The sequence below is a fragment of the Monomorium pharaonis genome, chromosome 4, assembly GCF_013373865.1.
Source record: "Monomorium pharaonis isolate MP-MQ-018 chromosome 4, ASM1337386v2, whole genome shotgun sequence".
Lineage (NCBI taxonomy): Eukaryota > Metazoa > Arthropoda > Insecta > Hymenoptera > Formicidae > Monomorium > Monomorium pharaonis.
This window is the reverse complement of record NC_050470.1, coordinates 30,275,061-30,299,205: the sequence shown is the minus strand read 5'-3', so window position 1 is coordinate 30,299,205 and position 24,145 is coordinate 30,275,061. Positions and strand designations below refer to the sequence as shown.

At 31.4% G+C, this 24,145-nt stretch overlaps 2 protein-coding genes and 1 long non-coding RNA gene across 7 annotated transcripts; 1 reads left to right on the top strand and 2 right to left on the bottom strand.

Moving 5' to 3' along the window:
• Nucleotides 1-1,218: 1,218 nt before the first annotated feature.
• LOC105830872 (ATP-binding cassette sub-family G member 4) lies at nucleotides 1,219-17,989 on the top strand. 5 transcript variants are annotated; one of them, XM_012670526.3, is made up of 13 exons: nucleotides 1,219-1,323; nucleotides 10,281-10,567; nucleotides 10,932-11,115; nucleotides 11,365-11,488; nucleotides 11,824-11,969; nucleotides 12,616-12,739; nucleotides 12,965-13,079; nucleotides 13,168-13,296; nucleotides 14,644-14,756; nucleotides 15,097-15,265; nucleotides 15,392-15,648; nucleotides 16,030-16,163; nucleotides 16,471-16,690. In XM_012670526.3, exons 2-13 carry the CDS (start codon nucleotides 10,360-10,362, stop codon nucleotides 16,688-16,690), a joined length of 1,923 nt encoding a protein of 640 aa, XP_012525980.2. In that variant the 5' UTR covers nucleotides 1,219-1,323; nucleotides 10,281-10,359. The 5 variants fall into 5 exon arrangements, with proteins under 5 accessions (XP_012525980.2, XP_012525981.2, XP_012525982.2 ...); XM_012670527.3 differs by lacking the exon at nucleotides 1,219-1,323 and adding an exon at nucleotides 4,957-5,078; XM_012670528.3 differs by lacking the exon at nucleotides 1,219-1,323 and adding an exon at nucleotides 5,268-5,353.
• On the bottom strand, nucleotides 4,036-4,755 carry LOC114253926. Its single transcript, XR_003625353.2, has 2 exons — nucleotides 4,464-4,755; nucleotides 4,036-4,354 (listed from the first exon to the last, which is right to left on the bottom strand). It is a non-coding gene; the product is annotated as an uncharacterized LOC114253926 (long non-coding RNA).
• Nucleotides 17,954-23,421, bottom strand: LOC105830873 (ATP-binding cassette sub-family G member 4). The gene is made up of 11 exons (XM_012670530.3): nucleotides 23,262-23,421; nucleotides 21,914-22,224; nucleotides 21,577-21,750; nucleotides 21,148-21,358; nucleotides 20,725-20,832; nucleotides 19,996-20,138; nucleotides 19,740-19,908; nucleotides 19,308-19,408; nucleotides 19,025-19,180; nucleotides 18,617-18,735; nucleotides 17,954-18,370 (listed from the first exon to the last, which is right to left on the bottom strand). The coding sequence occupies exons 1-11, from the start codon at nucleotides 23,419-23,421 to the stop codon at nucleotides 18,145-18,147; spliced, it is 1,878 nt and encodes a 625-aa protein (XP_012525984.1). The 3' UTR covers nucleotides 17,954-18,144.
• Nucleotides 23,422-24,145: the final 724 nt, after the last annotated feature.

Here is a 24,145-nt window from a genome sequence, read left to right as displayed (position 1 = left end):
TATAAGTAAACTTTTAACTTAAAAGAATTTAACAAGTTAAAATTTTGTATTTAAAAAATAACTATAAATTGAAATTAAAAATTAACTCATTTCAAATTAACTAAGTTAAATTAAAACTTATTAACTTTACTTAACTTTTTAACTTTTATTTAATTCTGAGTATTACATTTATAATTAGTTACGTTAAAGCAAAGCAATATGCAGTCGATAAATTGTATGTAAATATTACGTTATAAAAGAAACATGTCTTTCTATATTGACAAAAAGAAAAAGAATATAGATAACATTCCATAACATTATTTCCAACCTTATTTTTATCAAAATAAATAAATTAACGATATTCTTTGTATCAATTTCCTGACGTATAAAATATTTCTTTTTTTGTAAAAATTATTTCTCTTTTGAGCACAAATTATTAGAAATTTACGATGTCATATATCTTTGGAAATAACGTACAATATTATTTTTCTGTAAAAAATATATGCATACATGATTTTAATTACTGAAAATGTTCGTATATTTTCTTTAGTGCATTTTAAGAGAGAAAAATGAGACATTTGAAAAGTTTTCAAATTATACGACAATTATTTTAGCCACATTGAATAAAACAGTAATTTATATAGATATTTTTATTTATTTTTATATCCGAAATTTTCTGACTCAATTTATCTCTTATTTTTTTGTACAGATTATGGATTACATTTTCATCGTAGCCTGTATTAACACGAAGTTGAAATGGTGCAAGTTTTCTTATCTAATGAATATTAGTATATTCAATTGCTTAAAGAAAACAATTTCCTAGATGAAAATATGATGCGGACATATGTTAGAGTACTTAAAATTTGAATAAATTTGGGGAATTACACATATAATTAACATTACGAATATTCAATCAATTTACAATTTTTATGCAGCCGCAAGAATAAAATGTTCGTTGCATGAACAACTTATGTATTGATTATATAAACTTTATAGACTTTATACACGTGTGAAGAGTTTAACACTGTGACAATAGATAATTCTTCTCGGCGTTTGAGGATAAGGTGAGGATGCACAGCTTGAAAAAATCTGTGCATCGTGAATTATAGTGCGAATACACTCGACACGCTCTGGAGGACCAAGCGGATCGTAGAAAGAGAGAAGGGTTGAAATGCGTAGTGTGTGGGGCTCGGTGGGGTGGGGGGCCCGGATGAGATAGAGTGAGGAAGAAAAGCGGTAATGTTGTCTTGGGTCTTCGAGTTAGTGCTTTATCCTCGGTCTCGAACGGTCCGCGTCCTGCACGTCACGTCAGTGATCTTCGAGCGTTGGCTTGGTGCATGTCTCGTAAGTACAGTACGCGGCTCAGCGAGCGCGAGCGCGTTTACCTCGCGACTTCATTATTCTGTAAACGTGCGTCCAGAGGATAGAAAGAAAGAAAAAGGAAAGAAGAAGGAGAAAAGGGGAGAAAGAAAGGAAAATTTATTGCTGCGAAACCTTATACACTTTCACATTCCGCCGTGAACGTCGTTCGACGCGATCCGCGTCCTCTTCGTTTTTGCTTCGTACGTACGTCCACGCGACCGTAAATGCTTTCTTAGCGGTCTATTATCTCTGGCAGCTAGAAATGCCACGATCGCCAAATGTCAGTTGCAATGTCAGAAGTCAAGCCGACTGACTTATCGCGCTAGTCCGAGCACGTGAAATTGACTCAGCTCGGGTTCAAGATCCACGAGAAACACACACGTTCATTCAGCGCGCGAAGAGGAAAAAAAAGGGGACAGCACGTACGTGCATCTGACAGCTCGATTTTTAAATACGAACGTTTTGCTGAAGAGACGATTTTTATTTTTTGCTCCCTCTCTTTCTCTTTCTCTTTCTTTCTGCTGATCTAAAGCGGGGGAACGAAGAATTTTTAGAAGAGCGCGAAGGTCGTGGATAGTTTTATATTAATTAATTGATATCGCGTTCGATGTGGAAGTTGTGAAAAATTTGGAAAATTAACGAGCAAGGTAGACGTTATAGCGCTCGTACGGAGCGTTAATTATCTATCCATATAGACTGAAAGACCTAGTTTACTATGTCAAGTCCATCAAACGTTACATCTCCAGAAGTGGAGAACTCTCGGCCGCGTGTAACCGATCGCCATATATTGCAAGTTGATCGACGATTATTTTTCAATGTGCATTCGATTCGGTGTCATTGACTCGGCGCAGGCCGCTTCTGTGAAAAATCGACTTCCGAGAAATCAAATCCGGAGTGTCTTCTTCGCGCTCTCTTGGGTCCTCCTGCTTAGATTTTTATTTAACTTAAATCACATCTAAAGGAATAATTTCTGCTCGACCGGACGTTAGTTAATTCGATGTTAAAGCGCGAGACATACGAGCGCTCATAATTTCCTCGCTTTCTTCCACGAGAAGACAGGTTTTCAAACGCATGGGTACTTCGAATTAATCATGTATACCGACTCTCCGTTGAGTTTCCTTGTTTTTCTTTTCTTTGCGCCTCGAAATTGCTTGCTCTGCAGAGCAGGCGAGCGAGTTTTTTTATTTAACTTCGCGAGGGTTCAACGGAGGGAATCTACGGAGGCTGTGGCGGATGAGAGGTCGTTGTCCCGTTTCGGTGTTTCTGAAGGGGAATTAAATCGGGCTCTAAATCGTTTGATCGGGACTGAAGTTTTGTGCGACAAGCCCCGTGCTCTAAAAATACATTTAGAAACGAACGCGCGTTTGGGGCGAACTGTCTTCCAGCGCTGCTTTTTACAATCAAACATTTCGAGTCGACGTTTCGAACATTTTCACGCCTCAATGTCCCGTCATTCTTGTAAACGTTTGATTATTTATCGTCGTTGAATATACCTTGCCGGAGTAGCCTTCAGTTGGCTGATTTGTTTGCGAAGTCAAAATCTTGCCCGAAGCGCAGCACGTTAATTGCTGTTCTTTTATTATTTTCATTAAAATTTAAATAATTCGTGACTTATAGCGACTCGATACATCCTGATACTTTGCCACATCCTGATGTTCCTCGTATTTCTTACCGGTGTTGACCAGCGGCGATTTCAAGCACGATCAACACGCGCAAATCACGTGTCACTCGCGGTTTTCTATCGCGTATCTTGTGAAACTAGTCCGGAAATCTAAAATTAAATATAAATCATCTTCACGCGTTTCCTGTTTTAATCTTTTAATTCGCAATTCATTTCCGATAATATAATTGATATCATAATCATATATGTTTTAGATGAGGTCGACGAATGCGTCTTCTCTTTGACAGAACTTTGATCATGTTCATTTTTTTATCTGCCTTATGAAAAAAAACCGTGTCAACAACTTTTCAAATACCAATACTTTTCAATAACAATAGACAACCAGTATGAATTGGATATTCTTATTTGAAAGCAAAATGTTCTTTTTTTTTTCATTTTATCCTTGTTAGAATATTCCTTATGGTAAACATTTTTTTCACGTACTTTTTTGTACGATCTAATTGTGATGTTGAAAACAATTTAATAACGGAGTAATTTCTTGAAAACACGCAGTTACTTTCGCAGAAGCAAGAGCTAAATTATTAAATGGTAAAACTAGAAATATTTTTATACCGATTGGGTCATGCAGTGCGATGAAATGCTATAATTAAACTAATTGCTGTAATTAGATAGTCAGTATCTTTGAATTTTTTTTCTGAAATGAAACAAACAGTTACGTATCTTTCACACTTCTACGTTATATTGATAACACTTGATCGATTATATTATCAATGTAGTTAACAGTATCGATAATTAAGATTATAACGTCATACTTAAGTACGGCAGTAACAGATTTGGGAAAAGAGGTATGTTTTTTATGTTGCTAAAAGAATTCATTACACAAGCAACGACAAATAATTTTATTTTAAGACGTTTTACATTTATTTAGGCACGACAAATTGAAAGTAATGCTATAACAATTTAATTATACGCAATCGCTTGTTATAATTATTTTTATAATTATTTTTAACTAACGGAGTAACAGAAAATAACGTACACATACAATAAGAGATAATGAAAGCCTGCACGTGTCGTATTTTGTATGAATTTTATTTGAACATAACTTTACAAGCACTGCGGTCATAATCTACAAGTTTTATTGTGTATCATTTTCAAGATTTTTTTTATCTTTTTTACTTGGGGGTGGGACGAAGAATAGCAAGTATGTATAATAACTATAAGCTATTTCATTAAAGCAAAGTCGCAACACTGTTTTCATAAAATATGCATTTATACTTTCTATTCTTTTTATCAACTCAATCTGAAGAATTTACTTTATCGATTTCCATAGTCAGGCAGGTGTAATAATATCCTTCATTTTATTTGCAATGTCCTTGTCTAGTTACTTTGTCCCTGGTGTAAAAATTATATATTCTGTTTATTTATTCGTATCGCTATCGGAGAATAGATATTTGCATGTGCAATGAAGAAAGAAAAGGAAAAGATCAGCGCCGTGTATTACTTGCTAGTTCGAGAAACCAAATTCTTCGAAGACGTGTGGTTCACGTGAAACGGAAGAAACGTGATGCGATTTCCTTCGGTACGAAGGTCCAGCCTGGAACGTTCTCTCGTCCGCATCTCTTTCTTGAACTTTGCGCGCACCATTCACTCTGTGTATACAATTCATCATTCGCTTATCTGTCAATGCAGCGCATTTAAAGAGGACACAGTCTAAATGCCTTCCTCCTCTCCTCCTTCAAGGAAATTTGATGAGCAAGCGAGTCGTATCAATAATGAGGAGAAGACCCCCCTTCTTAGCGATCCTTTATCGAGGGTGCGGAACGAATAATGATAACGATACGATGTTTTCAACGATCGGTTAATGCCGACCATATCTTCCTTTGTCTCATAATCACTGACGAGTGCTACCAAGCGCGTACGTATCGTATCGTCATTACTTAAATGGTTTCCGTCGTTCGTCCGTCGCGACACGCGAGTTGTTCCGCCTTTGCGATTATCATTTCGGAATTCCCGTACGCGGTGAAAAGTGGCGAAAACAGCTATAAAAGTGCACAATCAACATTTTTCCCGTTTGCAATCGACACTATAATAAATTGCCAATCGACAATCCGCAATTGTAAGTTTGATTTGGCGATATTTCTTCTTTTCAAAAGTGACAAAACTTTGCAAAAGTTCTATCTTTAATATAATTAATATAATTATATTTTTTAATGATTACATTATCATTTATGTGATATATATAAATTATATTTAAGAATATTATAATTATGTAATAATGTGTATGGTGGAATATATAAATTCGCAGAAACTGAATGCTGTTGAAGATTTCTACTACATGGGAAAAGAAATCTGGTTGCGTAAATTGGAAATCTAGTAGATTCAAGTAGAAAGGTAGCAATCAAATATTTCTTATTAAATCTATCAAATATCTTAACTATTATAAATTATTGAGATAACCAGAAATTAATTACGATAACCATGATAAGAAATTCTGATTGGTATATATCTTGCATGTATTTTTTGTTGATACAAAAACATTTTTAAAAATGTGTAATCATTAAGAAATATATTCGTCAGATGCGTCTTACATGTCGGTGATTGTTTAATGATTAAATATTAGATATTTTTGTTTTTGATACTTATTTATTTAACCAGGAAAAAAATTAGATTTGCCAAAATATTTGGTTCATTGAAAGAATTAAGAAGAATTAAATTTATCGAAATATAATTATATCTGGTTTATCAAATCTGGTCAGATAAAAGCAAATTGCAGATCTAGTCAGATTTGATGAATCAGATATAGCCATATCTTTGGCAGATACAATTCTTTTTTCTTGGATAAGTAAATAAGTTTTTACATGTCATTGACTTGAACAAATATAACAGATCTAACCAGATATAATAATAATAATTATTATTAAACTGAGGATGATTATCTAAACAAATATAATGTTCTGTATATCAATAAAATACAATCACAGATATGGTTACATTTGATTGTGAGCTAGTCAAAGACCAAATTTGACCCCATAGTACATTTCTGTAACTCTTAACGACAGTGTCAGTATCATTACGAAATTTTTTTACTATAATACGTTATTTACGCAACGTTGATATAACGATACCTGTACTGTTACAGAATCTCGCTACAGATATGGTTATAATATATATGATGGTTATACAGATCTGTGCAGATATAAGAAGTTATTCTTGAGCATATCTAATCAGATATAATTTGATCTGCCGTGATATAAATGATTTTAGATCTAATTCTTTTTCCCAAATTATGATAGTTTATTTGCTATAATCACAAAATAATTTATATAATACAACATAATCATAATCGTAGTTTAAAACATAATAGGCGCAGAAACATCGGAAATGATGGAAATAACAATATTGTGCGCATTTGATTAAAACATATTATACTCGTATCGCATATCATAATCTATATATGCGTGCTTGAAATGGAATTAATAATTACAATAAACGTAGTCTTTGTATTAACTAATTTTTTTTTATTGCGGTGTTTATGATTTTTTTTATCAACAAAAAACGTGAAGGAATATGTCCTTGCTATTGTTATTGCATTCAGCAAGTTTTACATTATACAACGCAGATTTATAATGTTTATAATTTTCAAAGTGCAATTTCATACTCCTAATTCCAAATGCGGGAGTTCTTTTATTCAAGATTCTATAATGCTTTTTTGTTTTATTTCTCATATGCATGATTTTGTAATTCTGAATACAGCCTTGGGAATATTTCGTCGTCCTTTTTTTTTAGCGACTGTAACGCACACGTATACTTACACTCTCAGCCGTAAATGCCGATGGGCGGGTGTACGGTCAAAATACGAATATTGTGCTCTATAGCGCATGATACCTTCCTTGAAGTTATCTTACTGCTTTCACCTTGCTCTTGCAACATCTACGTTCGCGCACGTCTACAATGTTGCGAAAAAATAACATCATGTGGCAGTATAATATACTACGTATTAGCTTCTCGTTGACCCAAATCTCACTTCTCTCAACTTCTTGCTAAATAAGAAAAAAAATTATTTTTGTGATGTATTCGAAAAAAAGATATAAGTATAGGCAATGTTTTTCTAATACATTGTTAACAAATCTTGATTGTTACAGTTTCCTGTTGGATAAAAAGCCAATTTTTGCGATATATTCGACGAATTTGAAAGCAGATTTTGCCATTAGTATTCTCAATTATGTTGTTCAAGTGTTTCATTTCCCTTAGTTTCTTGTTACATAAAAAAATCTTGCGATTTGTATTTGAAAAGAAGATATAAGGTACAAAGAGACAATTTCGTCATTGATATTTTCAAAGTTAATAAATCTTATTTCTATCATTTTCTTGTTATATAAAACAATCGGTTGCGCGATATACATTTGTACAAAAGTATAAGTTTTTTTAAAATAAATTTTTATCAATGCTGATATATAAAAATAATCCTTCTCTTTGTGAATCTTATGTTGTTCTTTATATTAATTTTGTTCTTATACGGAGCGATAGTTTTCAATTATTAGCGATATTTACCTTGCAAAACGCTTGGCAAAGTTACGTACATTCGGGAAAAATGGCGATTAGAAATGTGACGAGAGAGGACAGATTGAAAACATATTTTCAAATGTTTGATAAAGACAATAATAAGCGCGGCGTAAAAAGTACACGATCGTTAAATGTTTCGATTAAAATTGCGAGCATTAAGTAAGATTTATTAACGCGCAAGAGAGAGTAGTGATTACAATTTCCAAACAGAAACTTATTTTACTCCCATTACTCGATGACGTCAAAGCTCATCAAACTCGATCGTGTTATGCCAAATATTTTGCTCCGCATTTAACACAGTTTATCGCAGTTTATAGTTCGCAGCGCATAGGAGAATCGTATCACATTACGTAATGAAGCATCATTATTTCCCATTGACAATCTCTCCTTTTTTTCTCTTTCGGCTCATGTACGTACACGTTACGAAGTTCATGATAATATCTTCGACGCAACTACTCAATTATTTCTTCTTTTTTTTTTCCTGCGAACATCTTTTGCTGAATTTAGTTAGCTGCCGTTTGTTACATGTTTTGAATTACATATTTCGAAAAGAGTGTGACCTACTGTCAGCAGGACGGTTGAATAAAAATTTAATAATATTACCACCTCGGTATGTGACATTCATTTACGATTAGATAAGATTAACAATTCTGATGTCAATGAAATCATCAAAGGTTACTGGACTTGGTACTCTCGGACCAAGGTGATCGATCTTATTGACGTACCCGTCAACTAATAGTCGATCATCTGCGTTATTATCGGAAAATTTCCGGTAAGCAAGGCTTTATTTGTTTTCTTAGAATATTACGTTAGTGTTATCATTGTCTTTTTTTTGTTTACTAAAACGTATTTGCGAATGTCGGACAATAAAACGAAGAAACTTTAATTTATTTATTTTATCTCGTTTTCATTTTAAGCAAATCAGATGCGTCAACCTAATTAATGTGATATAACTATCATCAATCATATTACATATTCAGATAGCCTCAGTCATTTCTTGTTTATGAGTGCCAAAGAACGTCGAGAGCGACATAATCTAATAAAATATTTACTAAACAAGTATTTTGAAATATTTAATTTATTGTGATATATAAAGTACATTTTTACATACTTAATGTATAAGTTATTTTTTAAAATTAAGGTAAAAATTAAAATAAATTGTAAAATTAATTTAATAACAATAAGAGTTGCGTTCAAATGAAGTTAAGTTAAAAATTTGAGAAGCATTATTTATATATTAAATTAACATATTATAATTTTTTAAAATTAGATAACACTATATAAACACATACAATATGGATCATTAAATAAATAATTATTATTTGATTTGTAAATTAAGTATATGTGAAATAACAAAGAAATAATATTTTTACATGGAAATGGATGTTTTATTTTTGTAATTCTTTTCTTTTATTCTATATGAATTTTTAACTTAGGAAAAGAAATGAATGAGTTAAATTTTGTATGCTTTAAAGATAATTGAAATTGAAAATTAATTTATTTAAAATTAATTAAGTTAAGTTAAAAGTTATTAATTTTTTAACTTTTAACTTTTTAATTACTAGTTACTATTCTACTTTTTATTTTCACTTATCATTTTGATTATTGCGAAATCAGTGTCACAGGTACAATAGGTACAACTGCACGTTTACTTGTACTCTATAGTCAAAACGAGTGGTTCTCCACTCACTAATGAATCATCGTGCGTCGAACAGAGAATTATCTCGTAAATACAAAGCTACCTTTGTCCCCTCATGACAAAATGACGCACACTTATATATTATACTACGTAGCGTATTAAGCTACGAGTTTTTATCAGCAGTTTTGCGCAATATTTTTTTTATTAATTGCCCATACATAAGAAACCAAGTTTTACCTTAATGATCTTAATCATCGATGTAAAACGGAAAGATTCATAATAAATAATTTGTAAAGTTCCATATCCCATTTATATTAATAATTCATGAATAGACTTTGTTAGACTATAGTTTATTACAAAGACTATAACGTATTATAAAAATACATAAACATGACGATAATTTTTCTACGATAATTTTATCTATAATTAGTAAAGAATGCAAATTTTAGAATAATAATTTTTAACCATTAATATTATACATTTGGTGTGAGAAAGATTTATAATATGCCAATATAATCTTCTTTGATTGCAGTCAAAGTTACAGGTCTTGTAGGTTTTACGAAATGAAACATTTGGAGAGACTTTGTTTTGTGAAATTACAAACGTTCGATATCTTTCGCGCATCGTTAAGTTTATCAATTTTTGTAATCGATTCTTATATTAAAGCATTTTTTTAAGATGTCATTAATCAATCACAAAGCCGTATTAGCATTTTAACATACTTAAAATAAATTTTGTTTTTTTATGACGCGTATCACACACATTTGTTATTTGTGAAAGATTTATCTTCATGACAATTATACGGAGTTGCATCGAATTCCGGATATAATACGCAAACCAACTCGTTAGTGGTTTTATCTTGAAATAGCACAATGTTATAAGTCACGATTGCATTCATTTCGAGCCGACTTAATTAGCCGACTTACCTTAAGAAGGAAATTGAGTTACCGTTAATTTGAAGAAATAATATTCTTTTACGGTTATTATAAATTATTGCAAAACATCTTACAACGATGTTTTCTCTGTCTTGTTTTTATACGTCTGCGATTGTGACCCTCAACCGTCTATTATTGCGAATCTCCTTGGTTCTATCTCCCACCGGGTTCTTTGTTCCAGGTTGTCTGAGTCGGAGCGACAGATGAGCGTTCGAGCATAGCCGGCTTCTATCACTCTATCGCACAAAGAGCGCATAAGGATGGAGGTATTGATGCACGAGGCGAGCAATCGACGAGAAAATGGCGCGGATGCGCCGGTCTGTATAGTCGACCCCAAATCCACGTTTAATGAGAGGCGAGAAGACGTCGACATGCCGACGTCCAACGTCGAGTTCAACAGTGACCGCGAGTCGGTCGACATCATTTTTGAGAACATTACCTACACCGTCAACCTTGGCTTTAGAAAGGGTGAGCGGTTCTTCGACTCTTTCATTACAAATTGGATTTTTAAAAATATATCTTGAATTATCCACAAAAGGAATTTTCTCTTAGAATTTTTTTATCCTTACGTTAATCGATCGTCCTGCGAGGACAATATGCAAGACATCGAAGAGTTTCATTACTTTAAATAAAACATAAACTTTGGCATATCCCACCAAAATTATTTTTTACATAATAAGACATTGCACAAATCGGTAACTAGATCGTAATTATTCGCGATAATTAAAAGCAGTAAAAGAGAATTTCTTCAGAGCTGAACGAGAGATGGAAGGATCCCTAACGATGCCTTCAAACCGTTAAGTAATTAAAGAAATGAAAATCAAAACTTTAGGGCAAAAGGAAATCTTGCATGGGATTAACGGCAGGCTGCCTAATACTCAGTTGATCGCTTTGATGGGGCCATCCGGCGCTGGAAAGTCCACATTGCTTGACATTCTGTCTGGTTACCGCACAACCGGAGTAGATGGTATTATATACATCAACGGTCGCGTCCGGCATCTCGATACCTTCCGGAAGTAAGTATGCGGTCGTCAATACTTTTTCATCGGGCTTTTTTTTAAATTAATAATTTGTTAAAGTAAGTAATTTATGAAGTTGAGAAAATTAGAGGGATTGCATACGTCATGGTGTCACGATGTCAAATTCGACACGACGTGTATACTGTTGATAATCTCCTTGAGAATCAATATTGATTGCTTTGGACACACATATATTGAGTATGAATATGCATACCGTTTTAACGCTTCATTAATTTCCTTCGTTAGATGCAGCGCATACATCACGCAGGACGATCGATTAGAACCCCTGCTTACCGTGATCGAGAACATGAGGGTCGCCGCGGATTTAAAGCTGCCGCCGAGCACGCCACGACACAAGAAGGAGATGATCGTGCGTACAAATTATTTAAGAACCATTTTGATTATTTATTAAGAAAAAATTATTATATGCTGGTTCATTAAAATTTATTGAAGAAAATGGAATTTTGGAACCGTAGTGTTTTGCTAGATCTAATTAAAGCTATAAATTGAAAAATAAATCTTATAGTTACTCAATATTGTTCATTATTATTTGAAGATAATATAAAAATGTGTGTCATTATTATAGTTGATCTACATTAGTATTAATGGACTTGCATATTAATTGTGAAATACTAGTAGATGAATTTACTTTTAGCCAATTAAAGTGAAATATACTAAAGGCTAATTATATATAATGTTTCACAGATTGAAGACATTCTCTCGACGCTGGGGTTGTACGAACACATATTCACGAGGTCCGGTCGATTAAGCGGTGGGCAAAAGAAGCGGCTGTCCATTGCACTTGAGTTGGTTAATAATCCCACCGTGATGTTTCTTGATGAACCCACTACGTAAGCGTAATAAATTGAGGCTTGGTTACTCAATGCTTTTTTGTCTGACATTTATCGACGATATCAGATAAAAATAAGATAAAAAAGCATCAAATGGTTTGAAAAAAATTAATTTGCTTCTTTAAACGTTTGTATCAATGTTTGATATCTTACATCCGCCTTTTATTTTTAACAACATGTTTATGTAAATGTAACAGTTATTTGTCTGTCTATACTAGTTTTTATTTTACAAAAAGAATAATCTTGTTTCAAGATATATTTAATTGATGCATTATTTATTGAACTATTATTTCTTTATTAAGATTAGTAATCCCTGTATAATAATTATAAACAAAGTTTTTAATTCCTTGTTATTGGATTTAAATCCAGTTTATATTTTTACCTTTATTTTCACATTTGATTGGTTTGCATAATCGAGCTTATAAATTACTATTCCTTTTTTTAACTTGTTATTACATCTTAACGACTCATGAATAATTGTCATAATATTTCTGGGATACAAATCTACATCTAATATTACCAATTCTTATTCAAAATTGTATTAACAGTTGTTGATTGATAAACATTGTCAAAAAATGTTGCTTATTTAAAAAGATCATTTGGTAATAGATATCTTGTTAGATTTGTTGTTATATTTTTGTTACAGAGGTCTGGATAGTTCGTCTTGTATGCAAGTTGTAAACTTGCTAAAAATATTAGCACGACAAGGGAGAACAATAGTTTGCACTATCCATCAGCCCAGTGCGTCCTTGTTTCAATTGTTCGACCAGGTAAGTAAATGCACCGCAGAAAATTCTATAAAAATTATACAAGTTATTACTCGAAAATGTAAGATAATTGTTAATATTACATATCACCACACACATTGCGCGATATCGATCTACATTGTTTCGATTCTTATTTTTATGATTAAAATAAAAAATATAAAAAATAAAAATAAAATTGCATTTATGATTAAAATGATAAAATGATTAAAAAGATTAAAATTTACGCAGGTATATGTACTCACAAAGGGAGATTGTATATATCAAGGAGCGACAGACAAGCTCGTGCCATATCTGGAAGGTATGAAATTACCGTGTCCTATGTATCACAATCCTGCCGATTACAGTACGTATAATAATTTATTCTTTAGCAAATTAGTCACGAATCTTGTTTCTTTGTCAGTTAATAATTTTGCTATATATAAATATTGCAGTAATCGAACTTGCCTGTGGCGAGTACGGTGATGATAAAATCGATACGTTGATAATGGGATCGCAAAATGGACGAAATTTACAGTGGTTCGACAATCCAGAAGTCTTGAGGGATGCTAAAACCTTAAGAGGTACACAGAAAATCAAAGATAAAGCTTACCACGTTATTATAAAACCGTAATTTGAAATTTGATACAATCATATTTTATTAATTACTAGCTATGCCCTGCCACGCGTTGCTGTGGCTCTCTATTCTTATGCTACGTTTTTTTCAAATTTTCTTTGCTTTAGTTGTTTAACTTTCAAGAGCCTTGCTTTACTGTTGCTCTTTTTATTTTATTTTTGAATAAGCATTTATCTATCTTTAATAAATCTAATATTTATTTATTCACGTACTTCTACCTTTTTTTTCTAAAAGCTACCATGGATTTAGAAATCCATTCAAAAGACTGTTTTAAATAAGTTCCTTTTTTTCAATAAAATAACAGCCATCTTTATTTTTCTTATTACCTTAATTTAAACATAATAGAAACATTCTTTGCCTCTCCCGGTCTCTCCCGTCTCTTCTCGTCTCTCCTGGTCTCTCCCCGTCTCTCCCCGTCTCTCCCCGTCTCTCCCGGTCTCTCCCGGTCTCTACCCGTCTCTCCCTGTCTCTCCCCGTCACTCCCGATCTCTCCCCGTCTCTCCTGGTCTCTTCCCGTCTCTACTCGTTTCTCCCGGTCTCTCCCCGTCTCTCCCGGTCTCTCCCCGTCTCTCCCGGTCTCTCCCCGTCTCTCTCCGTCTCTCTCGGTTTCTCCCCGTCTCTCCCGGTCTCTCCTCGTTTCTCCCCGTCTCTCCCGATCTCTCCCCGTCTCTCACGGTCTCTCCTGATCTCTCCCCGTCTCAATGTGTCAAAATTTCAATAATATTAATGAAAAATTATTTTTTACACTTAAATTATGGCCATCATTTTTGAAACACCGGTATATCCAAAATCAAACCCCATAAGAACACGTCCGAAAAACTTACGGAGATCTTAGATGAGGAACAAACATTTTACATTTTTATTTATATAAATTAAAATAATTCTTCTATATTTAATATATTTTTGGCAATTTTTATTGTTCTTAATATATTTATAACAAAGTGTAATATTAACCCTTCGTCTGTACATTGACCCCAAAAGGGAACAAACGAAATTTTTCTTCTGTAGTCACAATACTGGTGATAGGCAGAGCTTGGCTTCTCTTAATAAGTGACTAAAATAACTATTAAAATTTAAAATGTAGTCAAGAATAATTAGGAATTTTTTCAGATTTTTTGCATGTATTTAACATAAAAAAATAGACAGGACAAAAAGGGATCAGTGTACAGACCATGTTAGTGAAAATAAATGTACAGATGGAGGGTTAAGACACATTTTAAACTTTAAGCCGTTATGCTAGAAAGTTTAATGCAATATTGTTGATTTGACATCGTTCAATGTTTGATTATTTTAGCGGTACATCCTCTGAAAGATGAAATGAACGATAACAACTTACACGCGACAAATTTTGCTCATCAAATCAAGATCTTGTTAAGAAGAGGCTATATCATGGCTAAACGAGATACGGTAAGAATTATTTGTTCCATTGTGAATTTTAATGCACGTGTATCAATGATGATTTTTGATCGGAGATAAGGAAACTCCTCGGAGGCTCGACAAATTATATGAGATCTTTCTTAAAGATTGCACTAAGAAAGCTACTCGTGTATGCCTGCAAAATTGCATTGTAAATTAAATTGAATAAGAAAATGAATAAAATATTGAAAATGTGACAATTAATATTTTTATAGAATGCTATATAGTCATTGAAGCGTTTTTTATGCCAAGCGTCGTTGATCTTGGCTTAAAGAATGCTAGCACTACGATCATGAACTTCTGTCGAATAATCTGTGCGTGTTTATCGCAGACTCTGACGCACTTGCGTATTGGTGTTAACGTACTCGTGGGAATAATGCTGGGCTGCGTTTTCATACGATCCGGCGCCGATGGCTCCCGCGTGCTGGACAACTACAATTTGCTCTTTTCCATTTTGATACATCATATGATGACGACGATGATGCTCACAATAGTGACCTGTAAGTATTTGTGTCCCATAAGTGATTTTTCATGACTTTGCAATGATTGATTGTTTTTCGACAACTCCACGACATTTCCACTTTTACTGGAAATTGCGAATTTACATAATGGACTTTGATTTGCAGTTCCTATGCAGATGTCCATCCTTTTGAAGGAGCATTTTAATAGATGGTACAGCCTGAAAGCGTACTACACGGCGACAACGTTAATTGACATACCAATTTCGATAATGTGCTGTTTATTGTTCTCACTAATTATCTATTTCATGTCGGCGCAACCGTTGGAGATCATTCGATTTTCCATGTTTACGGCCATTAGTCTGCTAATTATGTTTATAGGACAAGGTACCGGCCTAATGATAGGCGCTGTGTTTAATGTCGTGGTAAGTACAATTAATAATTAATTAGAATTGTTGCTGAACAGTTATCAACGTTGCCAATTCGTTTGTAGGTCGTACAATGTTTGGTATTTAATTTTATGTACAGATAGTGTCTTTTATCAACGTTCCTTTATCGGACTTGAAGATATTAATTTTACATATTATCAATTTTCTTTAACTTTGACCCTATCAATTGCGTCATTAATTAGCCGTCCGCTTTTTGCTGTGTACTTTTATATACATAATTATCAGTAACTTAGATAAAAGTTACTGATTTTTAAAATTTTTGTGTTAAAGACCGCATTTTATCTTTATCGCAAAAAGTTAAATAAAAATATTTTATTTTTGAAGTAAAATTTAATGAGAAAATATTTTAACTTGCAGAATGGAACGTTTATGGGGCCAACATTGGCAGTTCCGTTAATGATGTTTGCTGGATTCGGAGTATCATTGCGCGATTTGCCAAGCTATCTTAAATGGGGCACCTATCTTAGTTATTTAAGATACGGCTTAGAAGGGTAAGAATTATTTTGTACTTTGTTTAGCAGCAATATAAATTACATATCACGTGTGTTTCTAATAATTTATATATACCTTTGACAAAACACAATTTAATATGTAAATATAATTTAATTTTTTCCGACCTGACTTTCTAGGCATAATTAATATTCTAACTCATGTCTTACTAAAGATTTTGCTGATTATGAATCTGTAGTTAAAATTTCAAAATTTTAAATAGCGGATTAAAATGAGTTTTACTCAAATCGAACAAAATTTAGCATTTAGGTCTACTACATTGTATTAATTTAACGTGTGCTTTCGTAGATATGTCGGAGCCATCTATGGACTGGACAGACCTATTTTAGACTGTAAAGAAAAGGGCGAGTTTTATTGTCATTATAAATATCCTTCGAAATTTCTCTCGGACATCGCCATGGAGGGTGACCAATTCTGGAATGATATTATTGCACTAACTACAATACTATTCATTACACGATGCGGCGCATATTTACTTTTACGATGGAAAGTCGTGTCATACCGATAATACCAATACGGCTGGATCTTTGGAATTCGGTTTTTTAATATTTTAACTACGTATTTAAGTGGCTAGAAGACTTAAGTACGTACTCTTGATCTTTTAACTTGTAATATTTTGCTTGAAGCCGCACTTGCCGAACGTGCAATTTTCGAAATATAACAATATTTCGAAATACCGGAATAATATCGGGAAATGTTAGAAACGGTGGGATAAACACTTATTTCTATATAGTCATCATTTGCGTTTTGATTGTATACTTTTATTTAAAAATTATCCGAATCGATATCTATATATAGCGGAAAAAGAGTGCCATGAATGATAAGCGCTCGTATATACTCTGTATATAATTTTGATAAATTGTCCGATTATAATTTCGTGATAATCGCATGAACGAATAAGACTATGCATATGCTACGTGACAAATGTACATACATACATATCTACGAGTTCACATTAATGGACATCGAGAATATACAGCAATAAGTATACGGTATATTAATTGTAGTAGATACTACAGTTAATCGTATTTATAAGTTTTATACTTAAATGTGATACATGAGAGATGCTGTGTAAGGAATCCTACGTGATAATGTATGCGTTGTGCGTCAACGCCATAAATTAGTAAAACATTTCTGTCGAAACGTACACTACTTGAACTTATATCGGATTGTGTTTCAACATAATTGCCTCTATCACAGTCTTGACGATTTTATTTTATCAAGATTTTTGATAAACAAACATGTCGAATCAAAAAGCGTGGATTACATCAGTCCTTCAATAAGTGATATAAATTGCAAGCCTTGAGTGACTGATTTAGTATTGTCTATCAAGAAATAATATAATCTCTAAAAATTATCAATAAAATGTCAAACTGCTGATTGTTGAAATAATAAACATGTTATAAAACAATTAATCTTTCAAAAATTGATAATCAGCAGGAAAGATCTTTCAAATTTATTACGTGTTCTTTATATATCATCATTATTATTACCGTTATTATAACACCGTTTTTATTACAATGTTACTATAGTTTTATATTAATGGACATTTATATTCTTGTGTCATTTAGATAAGAAAATAGTTACATGGAAATTTTAGGCTACTTATTTGACAATCTCGTCGACTTCATTAAGTAGACACATTGATTATTCGCTATATTCTAAGATAACACTAAGATATTTTACTCTATTATACTGTCCTTTTAATTTATTTTATATTATGTAATAATATAATTTTTACATTATCATTGCATCAATTAATCACTAGGGATCAGTAGGAAAATAAATTTTATTATTCAGTTTGTTATATATTTCAGTATAATAATCTATTCAACCTCGATATTCTTAATTCTATTACTTCTTTTACCATCCAACAACAGAAATTACTCAATAGATTATTTTTCGTTTGAAATATGCTTCAAAGAGCATTTTCTCAGAGTGAGCATTAATGTAACACGTCTTTCACTTTGTTGAATAATAAATTTTCCAACGAAGTACTGCATAAGTGATAATATGTAAACAAAGTATCCAAGAGCAAAGTATTATTATAATTACAGGAAATGTCACCGTTGACATGTTTAGTAGGGAGAGAATTTTCTTTGGTGACTTTAAGTAACAATAGATTTCTAAACATGACAGATTAGGTCGGTCGAGATAGATCGCCTGCATTATTCCTTCAAATGCGTATCTGCAATAAAAGTTTATGTTTCTCAAAACTGAAAATATGGTAAATAACAATAAATACAATAAATATAAAAGTACAATAAAAGCATGTCTGTACATGAAAACGCAAACCATTTTTGAAAAATAAATTATAAATAAAAAAAGATTTATACAGAGAACAATAATAATAATTATAATAATAATAATAATAAATGCAAGCTTTTAATTAGTCTGTTTGCTTTAATTAGTTGTGGTATAAATTTGTCTGTACCTGAAGTAGCTTATCATAGATACAGCTTGCAAGTACATCGGCAATTCATTAATTTTCACGTAAAATCCTGCAAACAACACTAATGGTATATTCATTGACGGTACCAAAAATAAACCCATCTGAAAGAAATTATATTTAGTCATATATATTCTCTTATAATAAGAATGGAATTGAAATTTTAATGATGAATGAACTGAAAAATAACAATAAATTTATAATATTCTCTAGATTAATAAATAATATTTTTTATTATAAATAAGTCACCTAATGATTTTATTCACTTATTGATGTTATAATAATTTAATTTAATTTTTTTATATAATATAATATGCAAACGTGAATTATTCAAGCTTTTTTCTAATAGCAGAAATGTTAATGAAAATAATAAAAGATAAGCCGTTGAAGTACTTCAGCATTAAAAGCTGTGCCTGCAAGTATCCCGAGTGTTTGTCCAAGAATTACAATTAACACGCAAATACTCCACATTTGTAAAATTCTATCATATTCCATTGGTTGTCCTGTCATATAATATGTTATAAGCATGAAAGATGAGCCACAAAGTATCTAGAAGGTAAATAAATTTTTAATTAATTTGGAAAATAACGATTTAATTGACATTTTTATATTGAACTTTTTGTCTAAATATAATAATATTAGTAATAAAATTGCAATACTGTGATTTGAAACATACTTGCATTGGGAGTTCTGCTAATACTTTTACGCTGTAGTAGGACGTCAGAGAGTAATAATTATTTAAATGTTCCTGTAGGAATACTACCGTTTCCATGGGTACTACAATTGGATATATTTAATTAGGATATAGACGTTATTTGAACACCGTCCAGATAGCATATATCAACAGATGTATACAGAACGTTCTAAGAACATCATATATCCTTAGAATGTTCTATAAATGTTTTTAGGAATTTATGCTATTGAGGTGTGCCGTTTATACTTTTTTTCTAAAGGCAACGGTTATCATGACATTGTTACATTTTTACAGCAACAATAACGAATTTTATCATTATACATTGTGTTTATAGAAGAATAAAAAAATTAGAAAATATATATAGAATAAAATATATAAAAATGAAAGTATATTAAAAAATATATGTATACTTACTTATCAGCACTATCTGCATGGCACTTACGAAGAATAAAAATAAAAGCATAAGAAATAAACAAGCGATGTTGCTGGGCACTTTTTCTGCGTCATTGCCGAAATTATAGAAAACTATACCGAATATTATACCGACTATGACATGCGTGACAAATCTTATTTTTGTCAAAAACTAAAAGAGGGATTAAAACAATAGTTAAAACAATAGCATTTTGATTTTCTAAGCAAATCGAATTTACAATTTAAAGTTTCTACTTACATTATCTCGCTTGATAGAAATTAGAGCTCTTAAAAATAAAATTTTTTGCTGTTGCCATATTGATTTTTCTTGGTAAATTCTGTTATTTATGGGTATATTATCTGTTTCAAATTTCTGCTTGGAATCAATTGGTAAATTTAATTCTGTAGGAAATTTATTAATTAATAATTATTTTGAAAATTAAACATTTTGAATATTAATTATGTTGGTTTATATTTTTATAATGTCATTTATTTTATTTTACTAGAACATTACATTTCACGCGCGTCATTTAGTCTTTTTTCCTTTATTGAGTTTTGCATTTTTTAAATTGTTTGCATTATCTATATTTTTAAATTTTTTTCTTGCTTTTTTCTTCCCTTTACAATAACTTTCTCTCTTTTTTAACAGAATTTTTAAAAAATTTTCATCTTTATTAATATATTCTTTTTTAAGCATTTTGTTCTTCAATAGTCACATTTTTTCTATTCTTACTTTCGTTATATATTGTTATTTTTGTTATATTAGCTTATTTTTAAGGAAATAATTCACTATTCCTAGAAATGTTTTTGTTGAGATCTAGATAGAGATGATGTTGATAGAATATTTGTCAGATAAAATACACTTTTCGATTATTACGTAGAAAAATTAATAATGTAATATAAATTAGTGTAAATTATTCAAATAATCGTTAACATATTATCAATAAATTATTCAAAATGTTTAAATAATAAAATACAATATATTTACCATTTTCATTATGTTTACTGCGTGATTTGAACTCTTTATATTTATCATAGCAGATCTTGTGTAAATTTTCTAAATCTCCACCTCTTTGCCCGGTTATCACCTCGAGCACTACAATTAAACAAGATAATCATTAACGAATATTTTTTGTTTTTTAATTAATATATTTTTCATTTGTTAACGTTAAAATATTACATAATTAAAATTATAGATTAATTATAAAATGTATGGCAATATGAAAGATTTACTGCAATATTTAAAAAGTTTGTATTGTTAGATTATTAATAAGAAAGGTTTTAAAGCAATAAAAAGATATGTAAGAAAAATGTGCAGAATATTTATGTCTAGAATATCTATGTTTTTTTTCTAATAATTGTCCTATTTATTCAGAATTTTTATTTATTATATCAGATCCATTAACATTACCAAATTCGGTTATGTTATAGAAGTTGGGACACGTGAAACCTGCGATGCTGTACGTATTTAAGATCTCGTTTGTTGGGCCGCAGTACATACATCTACCTTGATTGAGTACCATAATGTTATCGACGAGTGAAATCATCTGACTACTGGGTTGATGTATTGAACAAACCACAGTGCAATTTTCGCTCGCTATATTGTGCAGCATATTAAGAAGCTATTCGACACAAATCTTATATAGCAACATAATAAGAACGATATTATATATAAAAAATTTATGTATATATGAAAATATTCGAGCTATGTTGCAACGTCATGCAATATTGCTGAAATGTTCTGCTCTTGTATGGAAACAATAATATTGAATAATATTTTTATTTTGATCATCATTGATATGGATTGCGTGATCGGCATATTTACTAATTTACATCATACTTGATAAGACGCCGTACTGTCAAGACCACTTGTTGGCTCGTCCAGTAAAAGAACTGATGTCTTGGTGATTATTTCTACGCCGATGGAGAGTCTCTTCCGTTCGCCACCGCTTAATTTGTGTACCAATGTATCCAGACAGTTTGTCAGATTGAGATTCTCCGCAATATCGTTCACCTAACAGAAATAGTAATATTTGATGTCTTGCACAAATTACACACACACACACACACACACGCGCGCGCGCGCGCGCGCGCGCATATGTATATGTATAAAATATTCGTATAAATGCGCTTGTAATGTTTAAAAATCTTTTGTATTTATTATATGTATTACTTACAATTAAACAAATTGCTTGCTTTGTCTGATTAACGTCAAGTTTCAGTCGAGCTGCTATGTAAAGTGTTTCTCTTGTTGTGAGAAGTGGCAATAAATCAAATTGTTGCGGTACGTAACACATTTCTTTATGGAATATTCCTTTATTCCATTCAACACCATTTACGGTGATGTTACCCTTAATATTGTACAATTTTTTGTTCGATATGATTTTTAGCAAAGTAGTCTTTCCCGCGCCGGAAGGACCGATTATCATTGTGATTTTTCTCGGCTCAAAATGCCCGATCACATTATGTAAAATTGTTTTTTCAGTTTCTACAATAAACGGTTTTAAAAAAATTATGTCTAGATGAAAATTGTTAGATCTCAAAATGAGATTTAACAATTGCCTAAATCATACTAATGATTAGCGATTGTTTCTGCGTTTGCGTTTTCTTTTGACTATAATCAGAAAAAAGCTGATAGAATAAAACTCCTTTTTAATTAGTCAACCCTGCATAAAATGTCTTATTCAAAAATAGTGTTTCGCATTCACGAGATTTTATCGTGAATTCTGCTTTGCAAAAATCTCGGATTGGATTGTGGCTAATATTTTTTAGTGTGATATTGAGAATAGAACCATGAAATCTTGTATGCCTTTGAATCCGATAACAATTAGCAGAAGAAGTGAATCTTTTTTAATGCGAAGGTTCACATTTATTTGAATGCTTCTTGTTGCGATTGAATGCGAAGAATTTAGAAGATATTCGATATATTCAATTGAATATCTTTTGAATATCTTCTGAATTCTTCTGAATTCTGCTTTTTGACAAAATATCTATATTTTTTAAGTCATTTCAATCCGATGTTTTATACAGAAAAGAAATACAAACTCAAATATAGACGCAATCGCCAATTGCTAGTGTGATTCAAGTATATAATGTATTTAATGATTGTTACAGATATTGATATAGATAATATTGATATGTATAGATAAGATTTGCTTTTTAGATAAATCAGTTTTATGTATAAAAATTTAAAACTAAAAAGTTGAACTACTAACCATGTTGTAAAAAGAAAAGTTAAATATTATGCATGAAATAGTATGCATAAATAGTAAAGCAACCAGTCATATTTGGGTCAAGATGCACGAGAGTTAAATTACGTAACATCCGATAACATTCACAATTATTTCATTATAATTGTGTCTCTACTTCAGTCACTACATAATTGAATCACTCGTTATCCTTTGCATATTTATTTGGAGCAATTATTAAAAAGTGTCACGTATCATGACAAAAAGTGTCATGTATCTTGGTGTTAAGAATGCAAAAGAATCGCGACTTTTATGAATATGTAGAGTTTAAACTTACCTTTATTATTCCGAATTGAATAACATAGATTACTAATTTCAATGTACATTTGAAAGTTCTGTGACCTCTCGTATTCAAGTAATTTTTTCGATTCTTGCAAATGGATCTTGCACTTGTCATCCAGTGTCCTTGTTATGTCATTTTTAGTTTTCATTTCCATTTTACCGAACACTTGGTATTTATAATCTCGTCTTACTGAAGCTAAACTCAAGAGAGATTAACCTTTACTTGAAGAGAACGTATGAAAGAGTGAATTTATTTGTGAAATATATTATATCAGTTCTCAATTATAACTGTTGAACGAGAAAAAGATATCTAAGCAATTACATTTCTTTAATGAGCGGTTTTATTGTACAGGGTGTCTCTAAAGTCTGAACAAAACGTTTTAGACAAAAATAATTTATTAAAGTAGACAGATTATGAAAGTATGGAATTGTGTGTATTGCGATCTTGAATGACTTTTTTAAGTGATTAATGTGATTAATGGTTTTTTTTTATTAATAAAAGTCCCTATTTTTTATTGCATATTTTTGCAATAGCTCTTGTCGTGATATTTTTATAACTTTTATTACTTACTTGTATCTTTTGCGCAAGCCTATAAAAGATATTCTCAAAATATGATATTTAAAGTTGATGTTTGGTATTTACATTATAACGTCTATCAGACTTTGACACTGTATAAATGATAAACTGTTGCTATCATACTTAATGATTGCATAATAAGTAACCTTTGAAAGAGTTTAAAGTAATAAATTTATATAATATCATCAACGAGATACTATTAAAGACTTCTTATAAAAATGTAATACTGGACAGTATTAAATTGGCCAGTAATTATTACTTATTTTGAGTATTAAAAGTACTAACGGCAGTGCTTTTAATAC

Coding starts and splice junctions, on each gene's coding strand:
- LOC105830873 (XM_012670530.3), bottom strand. CDS start 23,421: ATGGAAATGAAAACTAAAAATGACATAACAAGGACACTGGATGACAAG. Junction 21,751..21,913: donor AGCAAGCAATTTGTTTAATT/GTAAGTAATACA, acceptor TATTTCTGTTAG/GTGAACGATATTGCGGAGAA. Junction 18,736..19,024: donor GCACAGCTTTTAATGCTGAA/GTACTTCAACGG, acceptor AATTTCTTTCAG/ATGGGTTTATTTTTGGTACC.
- LOC105830872 (XM_012670529.3), top strand. CDS start 10,360: ATGGAGGTATTGATGCACGAGGCGAGCAATCGACGAGAAAATGGCGCG. Junction 11,970..12,615: donor TTTCTTGATGAACCCACTAC/GTAAGCGTAATA, acceptor TTTTTGTTACAG/AGGTCTGGATAGTTCGTCTT. Junction 13,080..13,167: donor TCACAATCCTGCCGATTACA/GTACGTATAATA, acceptor TAAATATTGCAG/TAATCGAACTTGCCTGTGGC.